Genomic DNA, 20,568 nt, shown 5'->3' on the forward strand with positions numbered 1-20,568 from the left:
TTCAATATACACCCATGCGGGTGAAAATAATTCAATTGCGGCCTAGTCTGTACGTGTGAGATATACCCTTTTATATACTTTTGTTCTATTCCGCTATTTAATATACACCCATGCAGGTGACAAAAATTTAATTGCGGCATAGTCTATACGTGTGAGATGTACCCTTTTGGATACTATTTTTCTATTCCGCTATTCAATATACACCCATGCGTGTGACAAAAATAAAATTGCGGCATAGTCTGTACGTGTGAGATGCACCCTTTTGGATACTATTGTTCTATTCCGCTATTCAATATACACCCATGCGGGTGAAAATAATTCAATTGCAGCCTAGTCTGTACGTGTGAGATACACCGTTTTATATACTTTTGTTCTATTCCGCTAATCAATATACACCCATGCAGGTGAAAAAAATTTAATTGCGGCATAGTCTGTATGTGTACGTGTGAGATACACCCTTTCAATTTGTTTGGCGCATCTCCTTCCACCACCGAGGATTGCAGGGCGCTTCAGTTTGCCTCCTGTTCCTAACTCCTCCTACTCCGCTTCCTCATCCTCTACCGCCACCTCCTCATCCGGTCAGCGTAACACCACCACCAAATTCAGCAAAGCCAGGGGTAAACGACAGCAGGCAGTTTTAAAACTTGCATGTTTGGGGGAAAAATCACACACCGCGCATGAGTTGTGGAGGAGCATGGAACAGCAGATCGATGAGTTAGTTGTTGGTGCCAGCGAGCCTCAAGCCCGGCATGGTGGTGTGTGATAACGGGCGAAATCTCATAGCAGCTCTGGGCCTAGCCGGTTTGACGCACATCCCTTGCCTGGCGCATGTGCTGAATTTGGTGGTGCAGAGGTTCCTTCAAAATTACCCCGATATGTCAGAGCTGCTGCAGAAAATACAGGCCGTCTGTGCGCACTTTCGGCGTTCTCACCCTGCTTCTGCTCGCCTGTCAGCGCTGCAGCGTAACTTCGGCCTTCCCGCTCACCGCCTCATATGTGATGTGCCCACAAGGTGGAACTCCACCTTGCACATGCTGGAAAGACTGTGCGAGCAGCAGCAGGCCATAGTGGAGTTTCAGCTGCAGCACGCACGCGTGAGTCACTCTGCGGAACAGCACCACTTCACCACCAATAACTGGGCCTCCATGCGAGACCTGTGTGCTTTGTTGCGCTTTTTTGAGTACTCCATCAACATGGCCAGTGCCGATGAGGCCGTTTTCAGCTTAACTATCCCACTTCTATGCCTCCTTGAAAAAACGCATCGGGCAATGATGGAAGAGGATGTGGCTCAGGAGGAGGAGGAGGAGGAGGAGGAGGAAGAGGGATCATTTCCATGGCTTTTAGGGCAGTCATTCACAAGTGGCTCCCAGGGTGGGTTCCTGCACCCACAAAAGCCAGGTACACAATTGTCCAGCAGGGGCACAGTTCTGGAGGATGAGGAGGAGATGGAGGAGGAGATGGAACCATGTTCACAGCAGTGTGGCACCCAGGCCAGCTCATGGCCATCACTGGTGCGTGGCTGGGGGGATACAGAGGACACGGACGATACACCTCCCACAGAGGACAGCCTTTCGTTGCCTCTGGGCAGCCTGGCACACATGAGCGATTACATGCTGCAGTGTCTCCACAACGACCGCCGAGTTGCCCACATTTTAACTTGTGCTGATTACTGGGTGGCCACGCTGCTGGATCCCCGTTACAAGAACAATGTACCGTCCTTAATTCACTCACTGGAGCGTGATCGCAAGATGCGCAAGTACAAGCGCACGCTGGTAGACGCGATGCTGCTGGCATTCCCACCTGACAGCGGGGCCACAGTGGAAGCACAAGGCCAAGGCAGAGGAGGAGGAGGAGGAAGAGGTCGCCAACGCAACCAGGGCACCGTCAGCACCTCAGAAGGCAGGGTTAGCATGGCCGAAATGTGGAAAAGCTTTGTCAGCACGCCACAACAAACAGCAGCACCAGCAGCTCATATGGAACGTCTTAGCAGGAGGCAGCATTTCACCAACATGGTGGAGCAGTATGTGTGCACACGCCTACATGTAGTGAATGACGGGTCTGCCCCCTTCAACTTCTGGGTCTCCAAATTGGGAACATGGCCTGAGCTTGCCCTTTACGCCTTGGAGGTGCTGGCGTGCCCTGCAGCCAGTGTATTATTTTAAAGTGTATTTAGCACGGCTGGGGGCGTTATCACAGACAAACGCAGCCGCCTGTCCAGAGACAATGTGGACAAGCTCACATTCATTAAAATGAACCAGGCATGGATCCCACAGGACTTGTCTGTACCTTGTGCAGAATAGAGATGGATAACGGCCTTACCCAGCCAAATTACAAAAAAAAGCAGTGTTGGCTACCTCGTCCCCCTCCACCGCCGCTTCCACCTACACCACCACATCCACCGCCACCTCAACCTCCCTCCTACTCCATATGGGCCTCCTCCTTCAGAGATGAAGAAAATTGTTTTCTTTTTTTTGTTGTTGTTTTAAGTTATTTCCCTATCCACATTTGTTTGCAGAGCACTTGCCATGCTCTTAACTACATTTTGCTGCCATTTGCAGCACTCTAGCCCTTTACATTGTTTTTTTAGAGCCATTTTAGTGCCTGAAAGTTTGGGTCCCCATTGACTTCAATGGGGTTCGGTGTCCGGGTAAAGTTCGGAAAAAGTCCGGGTCACGGACCCGGACTTTTTTTTTCAAGTTCGGCCGAACCCGCCGAACACGGACATCCAGGTGTCCGCTCAACTCTACTTATAATATTTCAATATAACAATGATCCATAATCCATAATCCATAAATTTGATATTGTATTTTTTTCTATTTCTGTATAATGTCTTGCAGAAAATTCCAGGACTTTTCCAGTGACCTTCACACCAAACTGGAACAGGTTACTTACTGGAGACAGTATAACAATGACCTGCAATGAAGAATATAACTATCTCTTGACTTATCACTGGATACATAATAGTAAATTAGTGGGAGAAGGACAGACCTACAAAATCACATCTGCCCAGGTTGGACACAGTGGGATCTACCAGTGCCGGACAGATCGTGGTGATAGTTTACCGTTCAGCCTGGAAGTCAGTGATGGTAAGCCGATCAGTTAATTTCTTTAGATTTCATTCAAAGAAATGTATTACACATTCATTCCATTAGCATAAAATCGAAAACATGCAGCATCATACACTGCTTTTTTGTAATATAAAATAGGCTACATCATAAGTAGAGAAGATAATAATAAGCATTTACAGGAAGGGAACAGGCTCACAGGGTATCAGTGTCTGAACAAAGAACAACTATTAGAAAACATTACCCAAGATTTGAAATTCCAAACTATATTACATTTATACAGAATGATCTCTGACTAGGGATGAGCTTCGAGTTCGAGTCAAAGCTAACATCGACTCGAACATTGATCGTTCATCGAATGACAAACAAATGTGCTTCTTTGCGGGAAATTTGAGATTCCCACAATGCAGCACGTTATGTGATTGGCCAAAGCATGCACCCTGACCTCATGCTTTGGCAAATCAAAGGATCTCTGCCATGATTGGACTAAAGGCAGTCTGCCTTAGCCAACTATGGCTCAGGGGCCAAGTACACGCCCCACACAACATAAAGGGCTGCTCATGCAGCTGCAGCGTGTAGTGTCATTGTGCAGGCGAGGAGACAGGGAGAGGAATGCGTGTGAGGCAGGGAGAAAGTAGCTTTTTTTGGAGTTTGTCAGACAGTGCAGAGACATTGCTAGCAGTGTAGGGAGGGCCAGGAACGTGTGTCAGGCAGGGAGAGATTTCTTTCTTTAAAATCATATCAGACAGTGCAGCGCCAGTGAGTGATTCATTCCTAGCAGTGTAGGGAGGGCCAGGTACGTGTTTCAGGCAGGGAGAGATTTCTTTATTTACATCAAATATCAGTGAGAGTACTGTTCATCGGTCAGTTGTGGAAAATTCTATAAGCATCACAGACCTATAGGATTATAGATTACATCAGATATCAGTCAGAGTATTGTTCATTGGTCAGACTCAGTTGTGGAAAATTCTATAAGCATCACAGATCATCCATCTATAGGATTATAGATTACATCAGATATCAGTGAGAGTATTGTTCATCGGTCAGTTGTGGAAAATTCTATAATCATCACACACCTATAGGATTATAGATTACATCAGATATCAGTGAGAGTATTTTTCATCGGTCAGTTGTGGAAAATTATGTAAGCATCACAGACCTATCAGATTATAGATGACATCAGATATCAGTCAGAGTATTGTTCATTGGTCAGTTGTGGAAAATTCTATAAGCATCACAGACCTATAGGATTATATATTACATCAGATATCAGTGACACTGACCGTGGACTAGTAGAAAGGCAATATAGACTAGTGTGAAGGAAATATTAAAATAGGAGAGAAGATAAGTGTCTTCCACAAACTTTATTTATGTACTGGAGGGTGTTCTGATAAAAGTCAGAAAATGGGAAAATTGGCTAGAATGGATCTGTATCTTTATCTCAAATGGTGTACATTCATTGGTTTATTTCCCCTGGTTCCCCGATGGGTCAGTTCAAGGTATAGATATCTGTAACTTTTATGAGCTAATTATTTCAGTATTCATAGCATTACAAGGAGCGGGAGGGGACCTCCCCCCCCCCGCCACCTTCCGTGGCTTGCCCGGGTCTCCCGTCCCACCGGGAGACTCGGGCATCCTACCTGCACAGCCACCGAAGAGAAGACCCGTTCGGCTCTGATCGGGTCTCTGTGTAAAAAACCCGGTAGTGATGTCATGAAAGCTTTTAAGTGCAGAGGAGGGGTTTGGGTTCTTTTAGACCCCCAGATCCCTTCACAACAGTACCTGTGAAAAATAAAACATTGGCCGATACCGATATCCGATGACCAAAATATTGGTATCGGTATCGTCACTAAAAAAACGATATCGGTCGATCACTAATATCTAGTAAAAACAATAAAAAAAATAAAAAGTCCTTAAAATAATCCCATAGTTTGTAGACGCAATAACTTTTGCGCAAATCTATCAATATACACTTATTAGGATTTTTTATTTTTACCAAAAATATGTAATAGAATGTGTATTGGCCTAAACTGATGAAATAGATAATTCGATTTTTTTTTTTTTTTTTTAATTATTGGAAGTGTTTTATAGCAGAAATTAAAAAATATTTTTTTTCTTTCAAAATTGTGGTTCTTTTTTTGTTTATAACGCAAAAAATAAAAATCGCACAGGTGATCAAATACCACCAAAAGAAAGCACTATTTGTGGGAGAAAAACAGACCTCAATCTTTTCTGGGTACAGCGTTGTACGACCGTGCAATCGTCAGTTAAAGCATTGCAGTGCCGAATCGCAAAAAATGGCCTAGTCCTGAAGGGAGTAAAACCTTCTGGGGCTGGAGTGATTCAATTTTTACTTTGAAACTGAATAAAAGTAATAATGGTAAAAACATGTAGCAGAATACATGTTTACATTTGCGTGAAGAAAATGATATAAAATTTGTTTGCATGACCGCGCAATTGTCAGTTAAAGTAGCGCAGTGCCAAAAAGCAAAAAAAATACCCTGGTCATGAAGGGGGGGGGGGGGGGGTAAAATCTTCCAGAGCTATATTAGTTTGTTAAGATTGCTTGTCTTAATAATAATAATTTTGTATTGTAGGTCCGCTTATCCTGCAGGCTCCAATCTTTGTGTATCCGGGAAGAGACATAGACATAAAGTGTCACAGCCGTCCTGAATATTCTGCACGCAGCACAATATACTACAAGGATGATAATGTCATATTGAAATCACCCGATGATCGTTATATCCCAATTCGCTATGGAATCTATGATGTGTCTGGAAGATACAGATGTGAGAAAGTATTATCCCGGGATGAATATGTAATGTACACGGATGAAGTGTCTCTACATGTCAGAGGTAAGTCCTCATCATTGTGTGTCTATGGTGTTGTCTGTAACTAATAAAGAATAACTATGGTGCCGGTCATCTGTCCCATACCAGTGTGAGCTGGAACTCCTTCTCCACAAACATCACACACTCAACAGGTTAAATTTGTTGTATGTGACCACTGACCACTAGAACCATGGAGAGACAAGCATGTGGCCATACTGGAACCAGTCATTCCATAGGATGTAGTCCCAAGCAGCTACATAAACTGATATGTAGTGAGAAGAGGTGGAGGAGCTGGACCAGCATAGACAGTCATGAGGCACTCCTGTAAGAGGAGGGAAGGGGCTGTGCTAGGCAGTGCCGGGACAAGATCATCCAGTGCCCAGGGCAAATATGACAAATTACACTCCACCCCCCTTATTACGGTATGTGTGAGCTTATGTGGAGGAGGGGGAGAGAGCACAGCCTGCACCTCCTCCCACCTTTCTCTTCCTCTCTTTGCCGCTTCCAGCGCTGAGCTGACAGAAGTAGTGACCCCACCGTCACTACTCTTGTCAGCCTTATAGCAGGAGGAACTTGCAGCGCCCCATCCCTACAATGTACGCTGTGCCCAGGGCAGCTGTCCCTTCTGCCCACCCCTTGTCCCGGCCCTGGTGCTAGGAGAAGTAATTTCAAAAGACGTTTCTGGAGAAGTCATTTTTTTTGTTCTAGAAAGTTCAAAGGCCTTTTGCAAAATCCATAACAAATTGATTTCAGAAGGGAAAGGTGCTGCAAATGAGCATTTAAAACTGATTTTTTTCTGATCTTTCATCTGCAATTTTTTAATAACCTAAGTTTGGCAATTTTTTTTTTTTTAATCAAACAGTATTTACATTTATTGAGATGTGTCCCTTGTGCTGGTGGCTGCTGTCCTTGTTGAATTCTTCTGTCTTCTGCCCCCTCCCATACACCTGCAGCAGTAATCTTCCAAAGGGGTAAAAAAAAGCATCTGGACCTGTCATGGGTACTTACCATGAGTCCTGCGCTTTCAGCCCCCCTCCTCTATTCATACAAGCTGTACTATATCTTTCATTAAAGCAAACCCGCCCATCCTCCATTCATAGAGCACTTTTCATTGATGGAAGCTTTAGTACAGCTTCTATGAAAAGGGGAGGGGGGTGGAAAGACATAGTCATCCCTCTTGACTAGAGTGCCTATGAAAGGTTAAAGTATTACTAAACCCAGGACCATGCATTCACTATGTCTAGTCTCCCACAGTTCACAGAACATGGAAATGCAATTATTTTAGTAAATATAAACTGCTACATACCTTTTCTCATCAGCAGTATATAGCCAGAGTTGTATAAAGTACTCGAAACCCATACCCATACCCATACCCATACCCATACTCCCTTTCTCTCGTGCCCTCTGGAACGCCCGCTCTGTCTGTAACAAACTCACCTCTCTCCATGACCTTTTCATCGCTAACTCATTTAATCTACTCGCCATCACCGAAAACCTGGCTTCATGAATCCGACACTGCGTCTTCTGCTGCCCTATCCCAAGGTGGTCTTCTATGGACTCACTCCCCTAGACCCAATGGACGCAAGGGAGGGGGTGTTGGGATCCTTCTAGCCCCACATAGCACCTTTCAGGTACTTCAGCCGCCTCCCTCTCTGTCACTATCCTCATTTGAGGTACACTGCATTCGTCTTTTCTCCCCTGTCTCTCTAAGGATAGCTGTGATCTACCGCCCCCCTGGACCAGTATCGACCTTTCTTGACGACTTCTCTGCCTGGCTACCCTACTTTCTCTCTTCCGAAATCCCCACAATCATTCTCGGCGACTTCAACTTCCCTATTAATATTAACACTCCTACCACTTCCAAACTTCTCAGTCTTACCTCCTCCTTTGACCTGAAGCAATGGATACATGCCTCTACTCACTCTGAAGGCAATATCCTTGACCTTGCCTTCTCCCACCTATGCACTCCGTACAACCTTTCCAACAATCCTTTCCCTCTCTCTGATCACTACCTTATTGGTTTCACTCTCTCCCGCTCCTCTGCCTCCTCTCCCTCCAACTACCGTACAGTCACCCGCAGAAACCTACGCCATCTCAACCCTTCTCTTCTCTACTCTGCTACCGACCACCTCTATGACAAAATCGCACCCCTGTCTTGCGCCAACCTAGCCACTTCTGTCTACAACGCTTCACTCTTAGCCTCCCTGGACACACTGGCCCCCCTCACCACACACCGAATCAAGCCCCGACCCCTTCAACCTTGGCAAACTGAAAACACTAGAAGTCTGAAAAAGCATAGCCGTGCTCTTGAGCGCCTATGGCGTAAGACTAGGTCTCAGAAGGATTTCAACCAATATAAATCTGCCCTCAAAAAATACAATTCCAGTCTCCACACTGCAAAACAGACCTATTTTATCACTCTCATTAACAGCCTGTCATCACGCCCCCGGCAACTCTTCGCTACCTTTAACTCTCTACTCCGTCCTCCACTACCCCCTCCCACCGACTCACTCACTGCCCAGGAGATTGCCTACCACTTCAAACAGAAGATTGATACAATTCGTATGGAGATCGTCGCTGTTCAGATACCTTCCATGCCTTATGCTTCATGCCCACAGGTGCGATCATTACTTCCCTCATTCAACCCCGCCACTACAGATGAGGTTGCTAACCTACTTGCTAACGTCCACTTAACCACCTGCCCTCTGGATCCTGTTCCCTCGCAAATCGTACGTTCACCTTCTGGCCCTATTCTACATTCTCTAACCCACATCTTCAATCTCTCCCTCTCTCTGGCATCTTCCCCAACTCTCTAAAACATGCACTAGTCAGCCCCATACTCAAAAAGCCCTCACTGGACCCAACCGATCTGAACAACCTACACCCTATTTCCTTACTCCCCTTCTCATCCAAACTCCTCGAACGTCTAGTCTACAACCGACTGTGCGTCCACCTTGCCCAGAATAGCCTCCTTGATCCCCTTCAGTCCGGATTTCGGCCTCAACACTCCACTGAAACTGCTCTCCTAAAACTGACAAACGATCTACTAATGGCCAAAACCAATGGACACTATTCTGTACTCCTACTTCTGGACCTTTCTGCTGCCTTTGATACGGTTGACCATCCCCTCCTCCTCAAAAAACTCCACACCTTTGGTCTCCGTGACTGTACTCTTCACTGGTTATCTTCCTACTTATCCAACCGCACCTTTAGCATTATGTACAATTCTACTTCCTCCTCTCCTCTTCCCTTCTCTGTTGGGGTCCCCCAAGGCTCTGTTCTTGGACCCCTCCTATTTTCAATCTACACCTCCTCTCTGGGTCAGCTGATAGCCTCCCACGGCTTCCAATACCATCTCTACGCTGATGATACCCAAATCTATCTATCCACCCCTCAGCTCTCTCCCTCAGTCTCCTCACGTATCACTAATTTACTATCAGATATATCAGTCTGGATGTCTCACCACTCCCTCAAACTCAACCCATCCAAAACCGAGCTTATAATTTTTCCTCCACCACGTGCCCCTTCCCCTGATTTCTTTGTCAATATTGATGGCATTACTATTAGCCCATCCCCGCATGCCAAGGTCTTAGGTGTTGTCCTGGACTCTGAACTCTCCTTTAAACCCCACATCCAATCGCTGTCCAAATCTTGCCGCCTCAGCCTCCGCAACATCTCCAAAATACGCCCCTTCCTAACCAAAGACACAACAAAACTCCTAGTTCACTCTCTGGTAATCTCGCGCCTCGACTACTGCAACTCCCTTCTTGTTGGCTTACCTATACACAGGCTCCTCCCCCTTCAATCCATCATGAATGCTGCCGCCAGACTCATCCACCTCACCAATCGCTCAGTGTCCGCCGCTCCTCTCTGTCAAGCCCTCCACTGGCTTCCGCTCACCCAACGAATTAAATTCAAAATACTAACAACATCTTACAAAGCAATCCACAGCTTAGCCCCCAGCTACATCACTAGCCTCGTCTCAAAATACCAACCTAATTGCTCTCTTCGTTCCTCTCAAAACCTCCTGCTCTCTAGCCCCCTCGTCACCTCCTCCCATGCTCGCCTCCAGGACTTTTCCAGAGCCTCTCCAATCCTATGGAACTCCTTACCCTTATCTGTCCGATTATCTCCTACTCTATTAGCTTTTAGGCGATCTCTGAAAACCCTCCTTTTCAAAGAAGCCTATCCTACCCACACCTAACAAATGTATCTCCATCAACACATCCCCAACAGTTATTGCCTTTTGTTTCACTTGACCCTCCCTTCTAGATTGTAAGCTCTAACGAGCAGGGCCCTCTAGTTCCTCCTGTTTTGAACTGTATTGTAACTGTATTGTCTTCCCTCCCATTGTAAAGCGCTGCGCAAACTGTTGGCGCTATATAAATCCTGTATAATAATAATAATAATAATAATACTTGAGTAAAAGTACAAGTGCTCGATCAAAAAGTGACTTGAGTAGAAGTGGAAGTGCTCGATCAAAAAGTGACTTGAGTAGAAGTACTAAAGTATTCAACATTTTTTGTACTTAAGTATTGCAAATAGTTTTTTTAAAAATTTTGCTACTCAAGTACTGAAAGTAAAAGTACCAGTAGTTTTGAAAAAAAAATTGCTGCTCAAGTACTGAAAGTAAAAGTACAAGTACTGCGTTATGTAGTTATCAAAGAAAGAAGTCAAAAGTTTTAGAGCCGGTTCACACAGGTGTGACCCGACTTTGCCGGGCGACCTGTAAAGTCACGGTGCACAGCTCGCACCGCGACTTCGGAGCGGCATGCACGGACTTCATATCATTGAAGTCAATGCAGGTCGCTCCAGGTCGCCCCAAAGTAGCTCAGGACCCTTTTTCTAAGTCGGAGCGACTTATGTCGCTCCTATTAGAACGGGTCCTGTGCTAATCTATGGCAGTCGCCCCAGTGTGAACCGGCTCTGAACATCATATTGTTTTTTATTATTTCAAATGCAGCTTTTATTTATACATACAGTAGCATTTATTTTCGTATGCGCTGATAATACACATGTTTTGAGCTTCATGAAACCTGCCATCTACTGTTCTGGCAGTGGTCATTTTATCATAGTAACGAGTAACTATGCAGCACAAAAAAAAAATATCGGAGTAGAAGTATTGAAATCATCGAAAAAATGTAGTGAAGTAAAAGTGGAAGTAGGAGAAAAAAATTTGACTCTAGGAAAGTACAGATACCGCCTTTGGGTACTTAAGTACAGTAGTGAAGTAGTTCTACTTAGTTACTATACATCTCTGTATATAGCAGTCTTGTGACTTCTACCAGTGTATGGTTAAAGCTTGTAGGAGGTGTTTTATGACTGTCCTATGAGGCTGCAGGACCCCTGGCCCTCTGTCTGGACAATGCTGATTAGCCCTGTACTGATCACATGTATTCTCCCAAGGAAAAAAAACCTCTGTAGCAATACACACTGAACTGAGCATGTGCAGCCTGACTCCATAGACTCTGTGTTATCAGGAAATGATCAGGGGACAGTGGAAGGAGGAAGAGAATCTGTGCATACAGGATCATAAAGCCTTTTTACACATTGCGGAGGATTAACCCCTTAGCAAGGCCTGTGCTAGACTATTTTGCATCCTAGGAAAGACCAGCTGCTTGCACCCCCCCCCCCCCGAAAAAAAATGTACACATTGCCCCCCTTCTTGCCCATAATGCCCCCTTTAATGCTACACCCCCTTCCTGTACACACTGCCCCCGTTTAATGCTACACCCCCTTTCTGTACACACTGCCCCCCTTTATTCTACACCCCCTTTAACCCCACGCCCCCTTCCTATACACACTGCCCCCCCTTTAACCCTACACCCCCTTCTTGTACACACTGCCCCCTTCCTGCACACACTGCCCCCCTTTAACTCTAAACCCCCTTTCTGTATACACTTCCCTTCCTTTAACCCTAATCCACCCTTCCTGCACACACTGCCTCCCTTTAACCCTAAACCCCCCCCCCTTCCTATACACACTGCCCCCCTTTAACCCTACACCCCCTTCTACACACTACCGCCCTTCCTGCACACACTGCCCCCTTTAACCCTACCCCACCCTTCCTGTATACACTGCCCCCTTTCCCCCTTTAACCCTACACCCCCTTCATGCACAAACTGCCCCCCTTTCTGCACACTCTGCCCTGTATAGACTATACCCCCTGTGATTTGTGTTGCCTCCCCATTGAACTGACCTGAGTTGCTTTGCTGGACACAGCAAGCAGCGAACGGTTGGAGTACCTGGTCTGTCAGTCCCCGCTCAGTCCCGCCACCTGGCTCAGTGCTTCCTCAGTTCCACTTGACAGTAGAGTTTGTTCAACTGTTTCCGCAGCCTCCAGGTTTCACACTGCAGGTTGGTGACAGAGGAGGGGCCTCTTCACCCTGTGCCTGAACTCCTTCAGCTCGGCTTGCAGCCCGTGCATGGTCCCCCGTAGCGGACATTCCCTCTCCTCCTCCGATACACTCCTGCAGACCGGCCACATCGACATCTCCACCCCAAGCTCAATGCTGGTGGGCGATGACAGGCAGCTTTGGACTGACTTCAGCTGCAGTGAGCGGCAATCACCATCATCCAGTAAATGTCCTTGTCCAGTGCCGGGATCTTAGCTCCCTTCCACTGTGTGCAGGTGCACCAGTGTGTGCGGGGGAGGGACGGCAGCTCTAGAAGGTGACATCCACCGGTAAGGAGGAGGTGACAGGAGAGGAATGTGGCACTGGCCATGGCTGTGCCCTAGGTGGCAGTGCGCCCTAGGTGGCAGTGTGCCCTAGGCGGCTGCCTAGTTCCCCTACTGGTAGCACTGGCCCTGCCCCTTAGTTTTTACCGTGAGTATAACAAGCATGCATTACTGCATATACACGCTGATTTCACTGTTGTGGGTTTAGTAACATCTTAGCTGTGAACCCTTTACACCGTTGCAATGGTAATCTTCCTGTTCTGCAGGTGGGTGGGTGTTAGGGGGGAGACTGAAGGCAAAAGATTTCAAGTAAGACAGCCAGCACCAGCTGAAGGGACACTTCTCAATAAATGTATGCAGTGTACCTTGTGCTGATTTAAAAAAAGAAATAACTACATTTAAGCTTCGAAAAAGAGACAGTTGTCAACATTGATCCTTTTCTCCCCCCCACCTCCTTTCAAGAAATCACAGATACCATTTTTTATGGGGGGGAGGGGTACCCTTTTTAGGGGGGAGCATAGCCTGCACAGTGCTCACAGCATACATCCCAGGAGGCTTTTATCTCAGCAGAGTCTAATTCTGTAAATGTAAAAATACAAATTTCTCAGACCAAGGAACAAAAACTCTTAAACCTTAATAATATTCCCAATCCTTTATTGAACTTATGGAGCAATGTCCACTCCCTCTAAAATCGAGGAAGTCACCCATGTTTTTACCCCTCTCGTCCAATCGCTCTGGATTCTTCTTTTTTTTTTTTTTTTACCAGAGATCTGATATGGACATATTTCCTTTATAGTCACTTGAGCTTTGCAATATAGTTCTGCTATGTTCATAACTCTTTTGTGATATACATAAATACAGTATCTCACAAAAGTGAGTACACCCCTCACATTTTTGTAAATATTTTATTCTATCTTTTCATGTGACAACACTGAAGAAATGACACTTTGCCACAATGTAATGTAGTGAGTGTACAGCTTGTATAACAGTGTAAATTTGCTGTCCCCTAAAAATAACTCAACACACAGCCATTAATGTCTAAACCGCTGGCAACAAAAGTGAGTACACCCCTAAGTAAAAAATGTCCAAATTGGACCCAAAGTGTCAATATTTTGTGTGGCCACCATTATTTTCCAGCACTGCCTTAACCCTCTTGGGCATGGAGTTCACCAGAGCTTCACAGGTTGCCACTGGAGTCCTCTTCCACTCCTCCATGATGACATCACAGAGCTGGTGGATGTTAGAGACCTTGCGCTCCTCCACCTTCTGTTTGAGGATGCCCCACAGATGCTCAATAGGGTTTAGGTCTGGAGACATGCTTGGCCAGTCCATCACCTTTACCCTCAGCTTCTTTAGCAAGGCAGTGGTTGTCTTGAAGGTGTGTTTGGGGTCATCATTATCATGTTGGAATACTGCCCTGCGGCCCAGTCTCTGAAGGGAGGGGATCATACTCTGTTTCAGTATGTCACAGTACATGTTGGCATTCATGGTTCCCTCAATGAACTGTAGCTTCCCAGTGCCGGCAGCACTCATACAGCCCCAGACCATGACACTCCCACCACCATGCTTGACTGTAGGCAAAACACACTTGTCTTTGTACTCCTCACCTGGTTGCTGCCACACACGCTTGACACCATCTGAATCAAATAAGTTTATCTTGGTCTCATCAGACCACAGGAGATGGTTCCAGTAATCCATGTCCTTAGTCTGCTTGTCTTCAGCAAGCTGTTTATGGGCTTTCTTGTGCATCATCTTTAGAAGAGGCTTCCTTCTGGGATGACAGCCATGCAGACCAATTTGATACAGTGTGCGGCGTATGGTCTGAGCACTGACAGGCTGACCCCCCACCCCTTCAACCTCTGCAGCAATGCTGGCAGCACTCATACGTCTATTTCCCAAAGGCAACCTCTGGATATTACGCTGAGCGCGTGCACTCAACTTCTTTGGTTGACCATGGCGAGATCTGTTCTGAGTGGAACCTGTCCTGTTAAACTGCTGTATGGTCTTGACCACTGTGCTGCAGTTCAGCTTCAGGGTCTTGGCAATCTTCTTATAGCCTAGGCCATCTTTATGTAGAGCAACAATTCTTTTTTTCAGATCCTCAGAGAGTTCTTTGCCATGAGGTACCATGTTGAACTTCCATTAACCAGTATGAGAGAGTGAGAGCGATAACACCAAATTTAACACACCTGCTCCCCATTCACACCTGAGACCTTGTAACACTAATGAGTCACATGACACCGGGGAGGGAAAATGGCTAATTGGGCCCAATTTGGACATTTTCACTTAGGGGTGTACTCACTTTTGTTGCCAGCGGTTTAGACATTAATGGCTGTGTGTTGAGTTATTTTGAGGGGACAGCAAATTGACACTGTTATACAAGCTGTACACTCACTACTTTACATTGTAGCAAAGTGTTATTTCTTCAGTGTTGTCACATGAAAAGATAGAATAAAATATTTACAAAAATGTGAGGGGTGTACTCACTTTTGTGAAATACAGTATATTTTCTATAGGTAAATATTACTTGGTGAGTATAGAAATTACTGGGACTTTATAATACATAGTACAATATCCTCATCTGTATGTGTGTAATTCTAAGTATTTATTCTTATTCTGCAGATACTGTATGAACAATGCACAGTACAACTTCTCTTTCCCTGTATGCTGAGTGTAATTCTCAGTATTTGTTCTTATTCTGTATCTATAGACCCTGCACAGTACCACCTCTATTCTCTCAATATGTTTATTCTGAGTATCTTATTAAACTTTTTTGCATCATGACGGTGATTCTTGGCATTTGTTCCTAGCCTCTTAAACAGTGTAACTACAGCTAGTCTTTTTTACTGTTACAGTATATACCTTATAAACTGAGCAATATTTCTATCTTCTCCAAAAACCAAAGTGACTCATATTTATTAGAGGAATTTGTTCACATGATTCTAACATGTCCTACCAGTCTCAATCCGCTCAGGCACATGACAGAACTATGCTTTGCTTACAGGATGGCATATTAACCACTTGCCGTCTGCTCACTGGAGCTCTACTGCGGCACAGTGGCTCGTTATCGTCTGGCGACGTAGACCTACGTCGCCAGTCACTCCCCTTTCTCGCGCGCGCCGCCGGAGGCTCACTCCCACTGTATTCAGTCACAGCGGGAGTCGGGCCAGGGGAGGAGCAGCGGCGATCGCCGCTCCTCTTCCCCGATCATCGGGAATCGAGTGTGGAGATCAGCCCGCTTGTGTAAACAAAGCGGGCGGATCTCCTAAGTTACAGGCAGGGTCAGATTGCAGGGTTCAGCATAGCTGAACCTGCGATCTGTCCCTGTGTCACTCAGTCACCTCCCCCCACACACGTTAGTAAGCACCAGGCATACATTAACCCCTCCCTCTCCAATACAGTTAACCCCTTCCCTGCCAGTGTCATTTTTACAGTAACAGTGCATATTTATAGCACTGTTTACTGTAGTAATGTCACTGGTACCCCCAAAAGTGTCAAAAATGTCAGTCAAGGGTCCGATCTGTCTGCCGCAATGTCACAGTCCCGCCAAAAAAATCGCAGATCGCCGCCATTACTCAGTAAAAAAAAAAAACACCAAAAATTACAAAAATCTTTCCCTTAGTTAGTAAACGCAATAACTTTTGGGCAAACCAATCAAAATACGCTTATTGTGATTTTCTTTACCAAACATAGGTAGCAGAAAACAAATTGGCCAAAAATGTAAAAAAAAATTGATTTTTACATTTTTTTGAGGGGGAATTTCATATAAAAAAATGTGAAAAATATTGTAATTTTTGTTTATAGCGCAAAAAGTAAAAATTGCACAGGTGATCAAATACCACCAAAAGAAAGCTCTGTTTGTAGGAAAAAAAGGACGTAAATTTCGTTTGGGTACAGCGTCGCACGACCGCGCAATTGTCAATTATTCGGGAATTATTCCTGTGCAATAAGTACTTCAGACTGTTATACAAAGATGACCAAATTTTACTACATCAGATGTAAAGTGAATCAATGTCAGGACAATGCTAGTGGTTCATTTGGGTATGTTTGTGAACCACTTACCCCCTTTAGGATCTGTTAGGATCCATTGGAATTGTTTGGTTTCTCTTCCATGGCTATTAGCCACTGGTTACCCAATCAGAGCCAGACTGACATCTCAGTAGTCCCAGATTGGGTTCCAGTCCATCTAATGTTGAACTCAAAATATCAGAAGAAATGTTTTGAGGTTGCACGATACCCAGAAAGTACAAAAATAGGAGGACAGAAATACTGTTACAGTAGCAGGTCCTATGGGGGCAACCTCCAAACAGATACTGATGGATAGAGAAAGGCGAGATAAATATGTGACCCTTTGAGAGCACTCTGTTTCCTCACTTATTTGGCTTCTGTTACTCTGTAAGCAGAGAAAAAGACCTGAGCCCTTGGGCAAGGAATTATTTATTTATTTTTTTTTTAAAGAAACTTTATTCAAACCAATGAGCGATACAGGAAGAATGCAAGAAATAACAATGAACAACACTTTTTTCACTTTAGGTAGGTAACAGCTGATTAACATGCAGAGCTGTGGATTTGCACGATATGCGCAAGATACCAACAGTAAATCAAGGCAAAAATACTAGAACCCTAGTTGGATGGATCAAAGCTAGGTACCTCTGCTATTGACCAATACATAGATTGTAAAGTAGAGGAATAAACATAGAAAACAAATGTGATTGGAGGGGGGGGGGGGTAGGTCCATGTCCACAGCAAGAAAAAGGCCCTACCCCGGGAGCGAATAAGAGAATGAACCATCAACCAAGGGTGGTTTCGCACCCCGGGGAAGCGAGTTCAGAAAGTCCTGCCATTTATCGGAAACCGGTCAGAAGAGGATTTGAGGTTAAAGTCCGTGTTGAAGTGGTCCTTGGTCACAAGATTTAGAAGCTCTCGGTGCACCTGGGAGAGAGATGGACCCGGCAGGGGAATCCATCTGGCCAGTATGACTCTGCGTGCTATCAGCAAACAGGTAAGTATCCATGGGCGCGGATGCGGTGCGGGGCGGCTAGTCCAGACTTGAAGCTGTTTGTCCCAATACCCAAAAATAAGTAGGAGAGGATCCTTTGGTAGATGAAGAAGAGTAACTCGTTCAATTAGAAAGAGCACTTGGTCCCAGAAGTTGGATATAAAGGAACATGACGAAAAGGGCAAGGAATTCTTACAATGTCCATGCAGAAGCCTCTACCCGGCTACTCTGCAACAATCTTCATCAAGAAGATCTTCTCTTCAGCCCAGGTCCAATGAGGTATCCACGCTAGCTCTAGATTTTTTTCCAGGGCCCTCAGCACATAGCTCATTGCTCATATAGGCCTCCTCCCTCCCAGAGAGAAGGCCCTCGGGAGAGAGAGTTCTGGAAATGTTTCCCAAAGACTTATCATCTCCCCAGGGTATACCTTGCTCGAGGAATGGTGGGGTCAGAGAAATATTTCAAGCCTCAGGGGTTAACCTTCAAAAATGCTTGTTGGAGCCTCCTCCCAGTTATAGGTAGAAGCAATCAACTCAGAAGGCTTAGAGAAGACCCTGAAAATGTAAACTACAACTGATTACTGCCCAGCCACAACACACCTTAAATTTACAGTAGCTAGGGACACAACTACATAGGGCAAGGCCCCTATATTTGTCTTGATGGTTTATTTGTTTTCTATTTTATCATTGTTAGGTTTAACAATTGTCTTTTTCCTAGACCTGTTTTCAAAGCCAAATATTACCACCATGCTGTATCCAGTGACAGAAGGTGACAACATGGCCCTGACATGTGACACGAGTCTCAGTCCTCTCAAACAGGGGACAGAACTCCAATTTGCTTTCTACAGAGATAAACTACTGGTACAGGAATTTAGTTCAAATCATCAATACGAAGTCCAGTCTACTCAGTCAAAGGATTCTGGGAATTATTCTTGTAAAGTAAGAACTCCAAACAACAGTGTAATGAAAAGAAGTGAAGGGGTATATATGGAGATACAAGGTAACCGCCAATTTTGAACCTTATTGAAGAGTCGTACAATCCTAAATTTTGTAACTTTTGTGTTAAGGCCCTAACAGTACTGTTGCTGAAACGGGCTCTAGTATGGAGGTTCTGCATATATATATACAGTGCCTTGCGAAAGTATTCGGCCCCCTTGAACTTTTCGACCTTTTGCCACATTTCAGGCTTCAAACATAAAGATATAAAACTGTAATTTTTTGTGAAGAATCGACAACAAGTGGGACACAATCATGAAGTGGAACGAAATTTATTGGATATTTCAAACTTTTTTAACAAATAAAAAACTGAAAAATTGGGCGTGCAAAATTATTCAGCCCCCTTAAGTTTATACTTTGTAGCGCCACCTTTTGCTGCGATTACAGCTGTATGTCGCTTGGGGTATGTCTCTATCAGTTTTGCACATCGAGAGACTGAAATTTTTGCCCATTCCTCCTTGCAAAACAGCTTGAGCTCAGTGAGGTTGGATGGAGAGCATTTGTGAACAGCAGTTTTCAGTTCTTTCCACAGATTCTCGATTGGATTCAGGTCTGGACTTTGACTTGGCTATTCTAACACCTAGATATGTTTATTTGTGAACCATTCCATAGTAGATTTTGCTTTATGTTTTGGATCATTGTCTTGTTGGAAGACAAATCTCCGTTCCAGTCTCAGGTCTTTTGCAGACTCCATCAGGTTTTCTTCCAGAATGGTCCTGTATTTGGCTCCATCCATCTTCCCATCAATTTTGACCATCTTCCCTGTCCCTGCTGAAGAAAAGCAGGCCCAAACCATGATTCTGCCACCACCATGTTTAAAAGAGGGGATGGTGTGTTCAGGGTGATGAGCTGTGTTGCTTTTACTCCAAACATAATGTTTTGCATTGTTGCCAAAAAGTTTGATTTTGGTTTCATCTGACCAGAGCACCTTCTTCCACATGTTTGGTGTCTCCCAGGTGGCTTGTGGCAAACTTTAAACAACACTTTTTATGGATATCTTTAAGAAATGGCTTTCTTCTTGCCACTCTTCCATAAAGGCCAGATTTGTGCAGTATACGACTGATTGTTGTCCTATGGACAGAGTCTCCCACCTCAGCTGTAGATCTCTGCAGTTCATCCAGAGTGATCATGGGCCTCTTGGCTGCATCTCTGATCAGTCTTCTCCTTGTATGAGCTGAAAGTTTAGAGGGACGGCCAGGTCTTCATAGATTTGCAGTGGTCTGATACTCCTTCCATTTAAATATTATCGCGTGCTCCTTGGGATGTTTAAAGCTTGGGAAATCTTTTTGTATCCAAATCCAGCTTTAAACTTCTCCACAACAGTATCTCTGACCTGCCTGGTGTGTTCCTTGTTCTTCATGATGCTCTCTGCGCTTTAAACTGACCTCTGAGACTATCACAGTGCAGGTGCATTTATACGGAGACTTGATTACACACAGGTGGATTCTATTTATCATCATTAGTCATTTAGGTCAACATTGGATCATTCAGAGATCCTCACTGAACTTCTGGAGAGAGTTTGCTGCACTGAAAGTAAAGGGGCTGAATAATTTTGCATGCCCAATTTTTCAGTTTTTTATTTGTTAACAAAGTTTAAAATATCCAATAAATTTCATTCCACTTCATGATTGTGTCCCACTTGTTGATTCTTCACAAAAAATTACAGTTTTATATCTTTGTTTGAAGCCTGAATTGTGTCAAAAGGTTGATAAATTCAAGGGGGCCGAATACTTTCGCAAGGCACTGTATATACTGAATCTCAATGATTATGAACTATTAAATATTTAATGCCTTACTAGATATAAAAACATAGTGAAAACAGAAATCGGCTGCTCAGCCTTCCAAAGTAGACATAACAGGGTAAGCTCATTTATAATGGGGGATACAACTAATTGTTCTCTGTTGTGCACCACCATGCAATAAACATCATGGCCCATCTCATTCATAAAAAATTTACCCCAGTGTTTAGTTGACACAAAGTACATTCTACTCAATGGAG

At 44.7% G+C, this 20,568-nt stretch overlaps 1 protein-coding gene across 1 annotated transcript in view; it reads left to right on the forward strand.

Moving 5' to 3' along the window:
• The window catches only part of LOC309569108 (uncharacterized protein), a gene marked incomplete at both ends in the record, with an annotated part of 152,652 nt that overhangs the window by 124,078 nt on the left and 8,006 nt on the right, over window positions 1–20,568 (forward strand). Inside the window, 3 exons of the mRNA XM_082274872.1 lie at window positions 2,838–3,086; window positions 5,663–5,920; window positions 18,292–18,573. Of these exons, the coding sequence (XP_082130998.1) occupies window positions 2,838–3,086; window positions 5,663–5,920; window positions 18,292–18,573 (789 nt within the window). The remainder of the gene's footprint in view (window positions 1–2,837; window positions 3,087–5,662; window positions 5,921–18,291; window positions 18,574–20,568) is intronic.

The sequence above is a fragment of the Pelophylax lessonae genome (assembly GCF_965119305.1).
Source record: "Pelophylax lessonae genome assembly, chromosome: 13".
Classification (NCBI taxonomy): domain Eukaryota; kingdom Metazoa; phylum Chordata; class Amphibia; order Anura; family Ranidae; genus Pelophylax; species Pelophylax lessonae.